At 35.0% G+C, this 11399-nt stretch overlaps 1 protein-coding gene across 1 annotated transcript in view; it reads right to left on the reverse strand.

Moving 5' to 3' along the window:
- The window catches only part of LOC113675954 (transcriptional repressor NF-X1), a 30906-nt gene extending 19515 nt beyond the window's left edge, over window positions 1-11391 (reverse strand). The window contains exons 1-10 of the mRNA XM_027192556.2: window positions 11165-11391; window positions 8492-9516; window positions 7763-7843; window positions 7572-7622; window positions 7040-7097; window positions 4260-4331; window positions 3864-3967; window positions 3325-3360; window positions 2279-2323; window positions 1002-1068 (exon numbers count right to left, since the gene is read on the reverse strand). Coding sequence (XP_027048357.2) covers window positions 1002-1068; window positions 2279-2323; window positions 3325-3360; window positions 3864-3967; window positions 4260-4331; window positions 7040-7097; window positions 7572-7622; window positions 7763-7843; window positions 8492-9503 — 1526 coding nt within the window. The 5' untranslated portion in view covers window positions 9504-9516; window positions 11165-11391. The remainder of the gene's footprint in view (window positions 1-1001; window positions 1069-2278; window positions 2324-3324; window positions 3361-3863; window positions 3968-4259; window positions 4332-7039; window positions 7098-7571; window positions 7623-7762; window positions 7844-8491; window positions 9517-11164) is intronic.
- Window positions 11392-11399: the final 8 nt, after the last annotated feature.

Raw genomic sequence — 11399 nt, forward strand, 5'->3', positions numbered from 1 at the left:
TGGGAAAACCTTTCACCATACAGTGAGTGAGTTGCAATGTTTGCCCTGAAGCAATCCCAGAAATATTTGTGCCAATACAATGATCTGCTTCCTGGCAACTCATTCATTAGCTGCACCATTGATTTTTGTAATAAAATGGGGTTAAAAATCTGGGATACAGCATGCTCATAAAACAGCAACAAAACAGCATGGTTATTGTGGCTTATTACAAAAGCCTAAATCTTACAGGTTCTGAAGACAATAAATGCAAGTTACTGTAATGCATTGTCCAAAGAAGAGTCACACAATTCACTTACCTGCAACCACCTACAAGTATGAGTGTATAAGCATAGTATGAACAAAACTATTTAAGAAAATTACGCTGAGAATAATTCATTTTGTTATTGATACGAAAAATATTTATACATCTTTAATTTTTCAAAATTAACTTATGCAAAACAACAGCTTTCTTTCTTATTCCCTCTATAGCAGTTGGTGACAACTTGATTAAAAAGGATGTGATTATTCATTGTGGGAATAAGCTTGTATATGAAGCAAAATCGTTTGTCTTACAAGTTTATCACTTCTGATATGGATCATGTTGTTTCAACTGTTTACTGTAAGTTTTCTTCAGGTGATATGCAGCATTATGTAGTTGAAATCCAGACAATCATCAATACTATAAGTAGGAGAAGTATTTTCTCTTTTTTTAAATTTTGTTGAAGAATGATCATGACAATTTATAAAAGTTGTATTTGTGTATGCTGATATTGAGCATTCCTTGAACTAAATTTTAGCTTGGAATGAGGAAATACAACATTTTTTTAATTTTCCATGCTTTATAAACAGCAGCACAAGGCTTCATACTCCTGCTCTGTAGGCATGGCTGTGTTCAACACTCTCTTCCCTGCTGATGGTATGCAAGATTACTTAACCCTTGAATCTCTTTCTTAAGGTTTCATTTTCCCTTCTTTTCATAAGAACTATCAAGTTGTAAATGAAATGAATGATTTAATTTTCACCTTAAGCACTTGTCTTGGCAAGAGAAACATCCTGATTTTGCTTCCAGATCCTCATTGCCAGGTACAACTATTGTATAATAACAAACAAATCAAAATGCATCCCACAAAGCTGAAAAGGGTAAGGCAAGGTGAACACCTATCTAATATATAGACAGCTAACAGTTTTTAACAGTCTATGGCCACCCAAGAGGTGCCTCAGAATGCAAAAATAACAGCCACAAGCATTTGGAAAACAAAATGAATATCACACAACCCTATGACCCTCCACTTCTTCTTAATACTCCACTTTTTACTCCTTAACCCTTTGAGCCTACAATTTTAAGATTTGCTCAACACTAAAAGTTAGGGGAGGGACATATCACAGGTTGCTTTTAAAATTCTCAAACTTTAGATTGCATGAGCTAACTAATGTAATTTTAAGTCTTCTTTTACTACACAGTGGTCCCATGTTATTTTTTTTCTTGGTTTACCTTATTTTGTAAATTAAAGACCTTTTTTTTCAGACAGCAAGAACATTTTAGAAACTGCACTTAACTGTCACTTGTTTTTAGTTAAACTTTACAAAATTTAGTGACATAGTTAGCACTGTAACGCAGTTACAACCCAGTTCAAAGATCAGTCAGTGTGATCATACAGGTGGGGTGGTCATAAAAAAGATCTTAATACACGTGTGTATACACCTAAGAAGTTGATAAAAATATCAGTACAAGAAAATACCAACAATTCTTGAAAAAACTTTGAAAAAAAATAACCTTACAGGAAAAGCATGAAATTGAAATTTTAAGGAGAAACCAAACCTTTTGAAAATTGTTCTCCAATGCATTTGAAATTCAACTAGAGATTCCACCATTTTATAATCATGCTGAACAACCTGGCTGCTTACCAGTGATCTAAAAAATTTATGTCACTCTCCTCTTTTTACCTTCTCTAAGCAATCTGTTCAAGCAATTACATGTAGGAGCTTCACAAGAGGCATTCTTGACCCAAAAAATTATTCTATTGCAGCCATTTATTGACCAAACATTGTGGTTTGACAAGTGCCAGTCAGGTTGCTGAGATGTTTCTGAATGACAGCATTCATAGTTGCATTTCAGCACATTTAACAAAACATGTTGTTACCAACATTAGGTTAATCTAGGGTACTCATCAAAATGCACAAGTTTTAAGTTTTATCCATGGTTTTAATCATGTAGATTTATTTGGCTGAGACTGGAGCTTACATACCCTTTAAAGTAATGCAAAAGTAATAACAAAGAAGTCTTCACTACAATCCTTACCTGCTCCACAAAACACCTCCCGGTGTTGTTTTCCACAATAACAAACTTTTATGGGAGAACAAAAAAAAACTGGTAATGTCAGAAGCATTGAAAGAGCAGGAATAGATAATAATAGTGATATCACTGTTGATAACAACAAAAACAATGATAGCAATATAGATAATAATAATCAAATTATAACCATAACTTATGCACCAATCAATTTGAAGCTACAACTTCCCTCTCCCAGGTCATTTGACCAATAATCTTATAATGGAGTGTGGCATTTGAACTGGAAGCACTAAGTCTTTCCAGTGAAGTACACATATTTTAATGAAGATGCAAGCATCATAGAATGATGCTTGCAAGAGAAAAATCCAACAGAAGCACCAGAAGCTCTGCTAAATTTTACAACATTTGTTGATCACAGAAAGAATCATTCAATAATGGGAGGGTATTAGAATGCAATTTTGCTAGACCATGGTCCTTTTTTTCAATCTATGGACCAGTGAAAGAGGTGCAATGGTTTTTAGCTCTTAAATGAGCATGGTGACCTATAATTTTTATGGCATAATTCAAGTGTACAAATTATCCCCATTGAATTGGAGAAATAATAAAAAAAAATTCATCAAAGGGAAAAAAGGATACAGCTAAAAGTATTCACCAAGCCAATTTCTTGATGATGCAAATTAGGTTGTAGAAAATTGTGTGATTTTACCACAAATTATATACGAAATTTTCCATAACTCAAGACTTTCAATCTATCAATTTTCTTCAATGTAACTTTAAAAACCCTTGCTTCCTGCTTAGGCAAAATGTTAGATGTGAACCAATAAAGTAAAGCAAACAATTAGTGCCAGTACAGGCATAAATGGTGTAAGTTTGGCCCATCATATCTCTTAAAAAAGCTTGGTGACCTACCTTTTAAAATGTCTTCTTCAACACAGACATTGGTAGGCATATACCCATAAGGAAAGTTTAAAAAAATGTATTCTAAAACTTTTTTCTGAGGAATCCCCTTTAGCATAAATTTTGTAACTTTCCTCAATGTTACCTTTACTACTTACCTTGTTGTACAAGGATTTTACAGTCTCCACAGGGACCTACAATAAAGATTATTAAACATACCATACATTTGAGACAGGCTGCCATTATACTAACAATTCTTAAGTGTGATAAAATCACACAATTCTTAAGGCCATCAAAAAAATATCTTAAAGCCCTTGACTGCCTCATCTTAGTTCACAGTGTTTCTATTCTTTAACACCACTCAAAGCTTTGCATCCTATCCTTGCTGCTATCAGGGCTCCTATTTGGGCCAAAAATTTTGGGAACCTCTGTGGAGTGGGGTAGAATTCTTTCAACTAATGGCATTCCTTATTAATAAGACAAACATAATGTACTAAAACGGTTACCATTTTCAATACCTCTTTTTCATGTAACTTTCTAGAAATATATTTAAAAAGCACTGGACATAAAAAATATGCTGAGACTGAAACTTTCAAAATGAATGTAAAGAATACTTTCTGAAAGTTTTTCTTAAAGGCTGTGTTGAGCTGCTTTCAATGGACATTGACTCTGACTAAATACCACCATGACCAGTTACCTTGGTGACAAATTCTTGAACACTTGTGGGTGAGACAGTTGAGAATTTTGTTGCAAACTTGGTCACACAATATGACAGTTGCCTGACCACACCTAATGCGCTTCCTGTTGTATTGTTAAAGAATTACAGGAACATTCTAAAATTATTCTGGTACCACATCAACAATCCAGGATATCAAATTTTCATGTGGCTGCATAACAAGGCACACCTGGTTTGCAAGTAGATGTCCAATGAATAAATTAGTCTGAGCTAACTGAACCAACAAAGTGACTAGACTTCTAGGTCACTTAGCACAGAAATGTATATTGCTGGAGAGGTGTCCTTCTTACAATTGTGTGGAAAAATTATTATACAGAGATTTTAATAAAATGAATTCATTCAAGAACATAAGGATACTTTGTTTTTCCACAGGAACAGGCTTTTGTTATCATCACAGGGCAAGAAGGGCAGGGCCCAGGATGACAGAGCCTGCAATCAAATCAACAGTTACAAAGTTAGTCTAAAAGCCTGTTTCTTGGGAGTCCTACTAACTTGACAGGACATCTTTTAAAATCTGAAGAATATCAGAATAATTTTTAAACAACTTTTGCTAAACTAAAATTATCAAATAGTCCTGGACTAGTAAAACAACAGCATTTCCTCTCAACTGCTAGTTAGTAAACTAGTTAATAAATAAACTTGAAACCAAAGTTGTTAATTAAAAAAATAGTGTGCTTGTTAATAGCACACATACCTCAAATTTGGAACTTTTTTGTAAAGATGTTACGCTTGCATAAAAAACACTTAAGCAAGGCTTAACAAATACAGCTTTTGAACCCTACGCTTTAAACCTTTTATCAAAAACCAAGCTGAATTTCCTGTTAAAGACAGAGAAGACCATGTTCTTATGGTTACTGGTAAGCCAGAACATGAAAGTATGTGACTTTTCATTGCAACAGTTAGAGTTCACTGCCTTATTGATTTAATTCAGTTATCTTATGCAAACATTTGGTGGCTGACTGCATAAATGCTTAAACACCTCTGCAGATGAGAACACTCATGGCCTTTTCCCAACAGATAAAACTAATGGAATTCACTGGGCACTGCATATCTTTTATTTCACCCAGTAAAAAAAAACCACATAACTTGCAATTACAAAAAATTCCTTCTGTGTTTTTCAGCAGCCAGAGACTGAGGTTTGTTTCAACTTACAAGCAGAAGACGACTCTGTTAACAAAGATCATGGTATTACTAAGCAAATACTTTAAGCAACTATGAGTCAGAGTGATGTATGAGTGGAAACAATAGAATCTAGTTTGGCTAGACAAAGAAAGGTTTGGATCATAGCATCAGAATTTGACAACATGTGCATACAGAAATTTGATACACACAGGAATATCATCTTGTATTGCTTTTGTAAACTTCCTGTTGTAAGTATTTCATATTATGTGATGTTGGATGGTTACCAACATTCTGGAGCTGTTACTTTTTGGAAGCTTTCAAGAGAACAACTCAAAATCTTTTAGAATTCTTTCAGTCAACTACTACATTAAAGTTTATAAACAAGTTTTGATAAGAATGATTGATATTGTCTCTTCATATACCACATTTCCAGCAAAAATAGATTTTTGAGTTTCAAAAAACAAATTTCCTCAAATTTTGGTAATCAGTGACCCCATGTCCTTTGTGGCAGGGTTGCATATCAGCAAATGGAAGATTTTGATTGGTGTTAAAACAATCAGTCAAAGTAATTGTTTCAAAGGAGTCTAATATGTAATGATCATTTACCAAAGTTTAACATGGGAAACTGTTTGAAGCCAGTTTATACTGAATGGAACTAGCAGGTCAATGAGAGAGAGATTGTTTTCCATATTATTCTCCAGCAGGTGCTTCACTAAGGTAGCCACCAACTTCAAATCTTATTAAAAGCATTGCCTTAAAGGCCATGGTACATACCAGTCTTGTCATGTTTGACATATTGGTTTGTTGCATAACTTTAACTGTGTCATATGAGCTTGTTTTGTGTATTGGTTTTCTTTCAAGAGAGTAAAATTCTTTTTTGTCTTCATGCAGAGGTAGGATCCAATAGAACATGAATGCACCTTGAGAATTTTGAATCTCATAAGTTTTCTGATCAGTGTTTTTTTTTTTAAGAACAAGGACTATCATTTCCATGTAACTCACTACTTAGGTTACTTTACTCAAATTTAAGCAAATGATGGGTGATTAAGAATCCAATCACAATTCCTTTGTTCACAAATCTTTGCAATTTTCAATCTGCCCATTCCTACAAGTCCTAAGCCCTCAGTTGGTGTTGTATGTTTTATTGTCTAGTAGATAGGAATAATTGGATGCTTAACAAAATCACATGCTTTAACTCTTTGGTCCCAGAGAGTAACTAGCATCTAATTTCTCCTTACAATATCACTCTTGAATTACACAGTAGGATCACAAGTATAAAGGAAATGATTGCTGTATGCTTGATAGTTAAACAAATTCTCCCTAGCACCTCAGGAAATGTAAAGAGAACAGTATGGAGAATATGCATAATGACTTTCAGTCAATCAAAATCAACTCACCCTGTAAATCTAAGGTGCATTCAACTAGAAAATTTTAACCCCCTCTGCTCCATATGAACACACAAGTAAGCTTTTGCTGGCAGCAATATTTCTGTTTACCAGTTTTAGATCTTTGATGGGCTATCACATATCCTTCCTGAATCTCCCAGTTGCAGAAAGCAAAGATAAAAACTGACAGAAATATCATGAAAAGTGCATTCCATAGCATCTGCATCTTTTTTCACCCAAAAGCCATACACATTTGCACAGTTTAAAGAATTTTTCTGTATAGGTATATTAAAAATTTGGCCATTGATTCTTGACAATTTCCTAAAATTTCTATTGTCAGGTTGTGACACCATTAAAATATTTTTCATAATGTGATAATTATTTTTCTTGAAAATAAACATATTTTCTTGTGGGGATACAAAATATCTTACCAACCTCATGGTTCAGTTTGCATTGATTAAAGCATATTTAGGTTAATTTCTGCTTTGTTGGATGGTATGTAATGACTTCCCCTTCAATTCTTTGAACTATTTTGATAACCATAGAATAAACAACTTAGACACATACACCATCTGACTGTACATTTTTGAACATCTGCAGTAAAACATTCATTGAAAACAAAATACTCACTGGTTACAGTGATGTTGGCAAAGTGAATCTCTCTGTTTTCCACATAGTTCTCCACAACCTGTAAAACACACGTTAGTTGGAATACCAACTATCACAAGTCACTCTGGTTTCTCACTCCAAGAATGAAACAATAGACATGAAAACCAGTCTCTGGGTGATAAACACAATGAACTTCGATAGCTTATTCCCCACAGCTTCCAGCTGAGTACTATTATATAATGATAAATTTTACAATATGGCATAAATGACTTTTCTGTTGGATTACTTCAGCATTACACTCATGCGTGTACACCACAAAGACAATAAGCAGTTAAATTCCAAATGTGTTACTCCATTCATCATGAAAAGTGACATTCAAGTTAACTTGTCATTTTGGCTCTATCATAATGTTTTTCAGTTTTTGCTTAGCACACATTACCACACCACCCTCCTAATGACTCCTTCAGTTCAATTCATTCTGAAAATGAAAACAATTTGGGACACCTGATGTACAAAAAATTGAATGAAATTAATTAACTAAACTAATACTTACTGTGAGGTGTCAACCCTTCATGACGTCTCCACTCAGGATCAGTAACTTTCCCTATTCATTGACAGACATGATCCAAACTAAATGTTATCTATGCCTCAGACAAATACATGATGAAAAAAATGGGCCATTAAAGGCCATTGTTATAATTCAGCAGTGTTAAAACTAAACAAAAAATGACAGAAACTCCATACCACAAAAGCATTTGTAGACAGCTGGAATACCCTGAGTAATATGTTGACAGCCTGGACATCGCCAACCACCAATTTCATCACCTCAAGTTAAGTTAAATAGAATAATAGAGTCAATTCTAAAGGACTTAATGTAATAGGTAATGAATGGTGTAGTACTGCAGTATTTTCAAGTGCAGTAACATGGTAATGTTCAAAGGATAATTAAGGCAAACTGTTTCAACATTTTGTACATGGTTCAAGAAAAGACCCGAGAAAGCTAATAAAAACATAAATTGGTTCCAAAACTATGCTCACAAAAAAAAGCAAAACCAAACAAAAACTGCATGCCAAAATTTAGTTGGTGTAACACTCACATACATGGTACAGCTCAACGATAGAGGGACTTCACAAACTGGTACCATAGGCACATCTGATGTGTATGCACCTGTTGACATACTATTTGTGATTTCTTAAGATTTCTTTTCAAAAGCCTTATTCAAAAATTTGAGTATCTAATCTTGGGGTGCTTGTTATCTGTGCATATGGCTCATCAGCTGGTGTTTACAGTATTCCCTTAAGCTTGAACTTTGATAAATTTAATCAGTATTGGTTCAGTATGATCCAGAGTCAATCAATATTTTTCAACACGTTTATAGTGAAGGTTAAAGTTTAGATGGCCACAAGATCAGTGTAGGTGGTACAATGTACTTTCATAACTGATATTCCTATCATATTTAATTTTTGATATACCTTCTGGAGGTATAGCCACAGAGGATTTTGCCCATTTTCTCACACAGCCCATGTGAAACAAATGATAACAACTGCAACAGTTCCACACAGCAGCACTACATCGAATCCGTTCACAGCAAACCATACACTCATATGTCTCATTCCTTAGCTGTTCTATCAAGACACTGGCTTGAGATGACTGCAGTGGATTAAGATAACTGAGTGTTCGAAGAACTTCTTCCTTTTGTCTTCTGTAATCTCTTATATTGCCTCTCTCTCCTGTTTTTATTGCAGAAGTTTCTCCCTTTTGTCCCTTCTGCCTACCATCTGGTTTATCAAGTTTCTTGGATCTGTGTCCATGTTTACTGTAGTTAAAATTAGGTTGCCATATAGAGCTTAAAGAGTCCATTTTAGTAGAAATCTTGGATTTATGAATGACTCTTTCTTGCATTGTAAGGTCATTACAGAATTCATGACTATCGCGAGATAAAGGGGTAAATTCATTGTTGCCACCATGATGTCTTTGAAGTCCCCTTTTACCTTGTGAGTTCTTTCTTCTGCTTTCTTTTGCCCTTGGCTGGTCCACTGAAATTTTAGCAGTTTTCCCCCTAGCTTTTCGAGAGTCATTAGCAATGTCTTCTTTCTTTTGGCAGACTGCCTCTGTCTCCATCTTGGTAGGTTGGTAGCATGCCCCTCGTTGTGATTCCAGGACAGTGTCTTGCTCTCTTGACAATTCCCCTATCTCATCATGATCAATTTGCTTCACTGTATATCGGGCCTTGTCATCTTCATTTGATGTGAGTTTCCAGTCATTGCCATGTGGATGACAGTATCCTGATGAGCTACCAGCACTAGGATAGTACTGACCATGTGCAGATGCAAGCCTGTTATTATAAATTCTTCCTCTACTTGCAGTTTTTCCTTTACTGTGGCTGCTTGCTGCTGACTGTGGTGTTCTGCCTTGTATCACTCCATTACCTCCAGTACCTACTGTTACATCATCTAAGTTCCTAGCTAAACCATCCTCTGCCATAATAAGTAAAACCCTGTTTTCCAATAAATATGCACAGAGAAATATGAAAAAACAAATTAGATTAGAGCACTTGAGACTAACTTTGAAAGCATGTGGTTGTTATTACATATACATGTCTGAATAATTGTTTTGTATCAAATCATATTTTGGTTTAATATATGTCTCCCACCATTAGCCAACTTATTGGTTGGGACCTGAAACTCAGAAGGGAAACTTGGTTTGAAATAATGGGACAAGATTGGTCAGTTTCGCTAAAATGGTTAGTAACAGAAGTCAAACTTTAAAACCTGGCAAGGTTTCAAATTCAAAGGATTTCTTATTCATGATGAAAATGCTATTACCAGACTTCAAATACATACGTGTATGCTTAAAGTTCACTTGAAATTGGGTTTTCATGGTGTAACCAATTGTTTTAATTGATTTTCGATGATTATTGATAATCGATGAGAAAAGAAATCACAGAAACTTTCACATTTGATTGTTCATCGATTTTCAATATCAATAGAAGATGTAAGAGGGGGATTCTAGCACATTTTGAAAAACAGCCTTGATTTCAAGTCAACCTCAAAATCAAGCTTGATCTAAAAAAAAACAATTTTTGTACATTTTGAAAACAACCTTGATTTTAAGGCAACTTTATTATGAGAAGCTTCTTTGAGACATGTTAAATTGTGCAGGGGCAAGTTTTAAAAAAGACTGAAAGAAGTTTCAGGAAAAAATATGTCACAGTTACTGAAGTTAACAGATTATTCACAGTGCATGCTTATTTCTGACAATCTCAGTAGATAAGGGATCAGACGCAATCATTAATGTGAGATATTTCTATGCAGCTAGTGAGCTGGAAGGTGGTCAGAAGTGAACCACAGATTCAGTGTGGTCTCTGAAGGTCTTCAATATCAAAAAATCACTTGTGAATAAAGGTGAGCCTTTTCTCTACTATCTGAAGGATGGACCTGTCTGAGAAGAGCTTTAGACTGTTCCTCCTGGAACTGAGTTACCTCCTGAAGTAATTCGTTGATTTGGAAAAAACTAAGAAAAATGAATCAACACCCTAACTGTTCCAGAGAATCACTTAAGATTATAATATTCACACCCTCTTCAGAACTCACAAGTGAGACATGATGAATATTATTCACTGGTGAAATTTTAAGTTGCCTTGAAATCAAGGTTGTTTTCAAAATGTGCAAAAACTGCTCTCTTGAAACCAGCCTTGATTTCAAGGTTGACTTGAAATCAAGGTTAAAATTCATGAGTTGACTTGAAATCAAGGTTGTGTTCAAAATGCGCCAGAATCCCCCTTTTATATCTACATGTGCTTTAATCGATTGATCGTTACCGATTGTCATCGATAGTTATCAATTTTCATCGATAGTTCAGGTCCTAGTTTGAGACAACACCGCTTGAGGGAGGTCACTGGGAATTCCAAGGAGAAAATGGTGTCTCTTGAAACAAACGGTTTTCGAAGGAAACATTAACCAAAAGTCGCATTCCCTAGCGGAGAGAAAGTGCAATAGTCCTCGAAAAGAATTTTAAGGAATTCTGTTTCACACTAAATGCCAGACCATTCCTGGCAATCTTCACCTTTACTAATTACTAATGAGCCGAACACTACAATTAACAGTTTCCTACCACATTGACCAATACAAAATAAAATTCGTTACCTCTCGTGTCCTTCCTATCACAGTTAATCATAGGGTAGATGTCTCCCTTGTGAATCACATGGTTTCAATTTAACTGATCGCCCCTGTCTTAATGAATGGCAACCAAAAGTTCGACGAAGTTTCGGCGTTTCCGCTACCACCTAGTCTCTCTAATAGTTTTATCAAAGTCTCGTTGACGGTTTCACCATCATTCGAAATCTCTAGTTAACAGGAAGTCAGCAGAAGTCACACTCTG

Source organism: Pocillopora damicornis, chromosome 9, assembly GCF_964200805.1.
Source record: "Pocillopora damicornis chromosome 9, jaPocDami1.2, whole genome shotgun sequence".
NCBI classification, from domain to species: Eukaryota; Metazoa; Cnidaria; class Anthozoa; order Scleractinia; family Pocilloporidae; genus Pocillopora; species Pocillopora damicornis.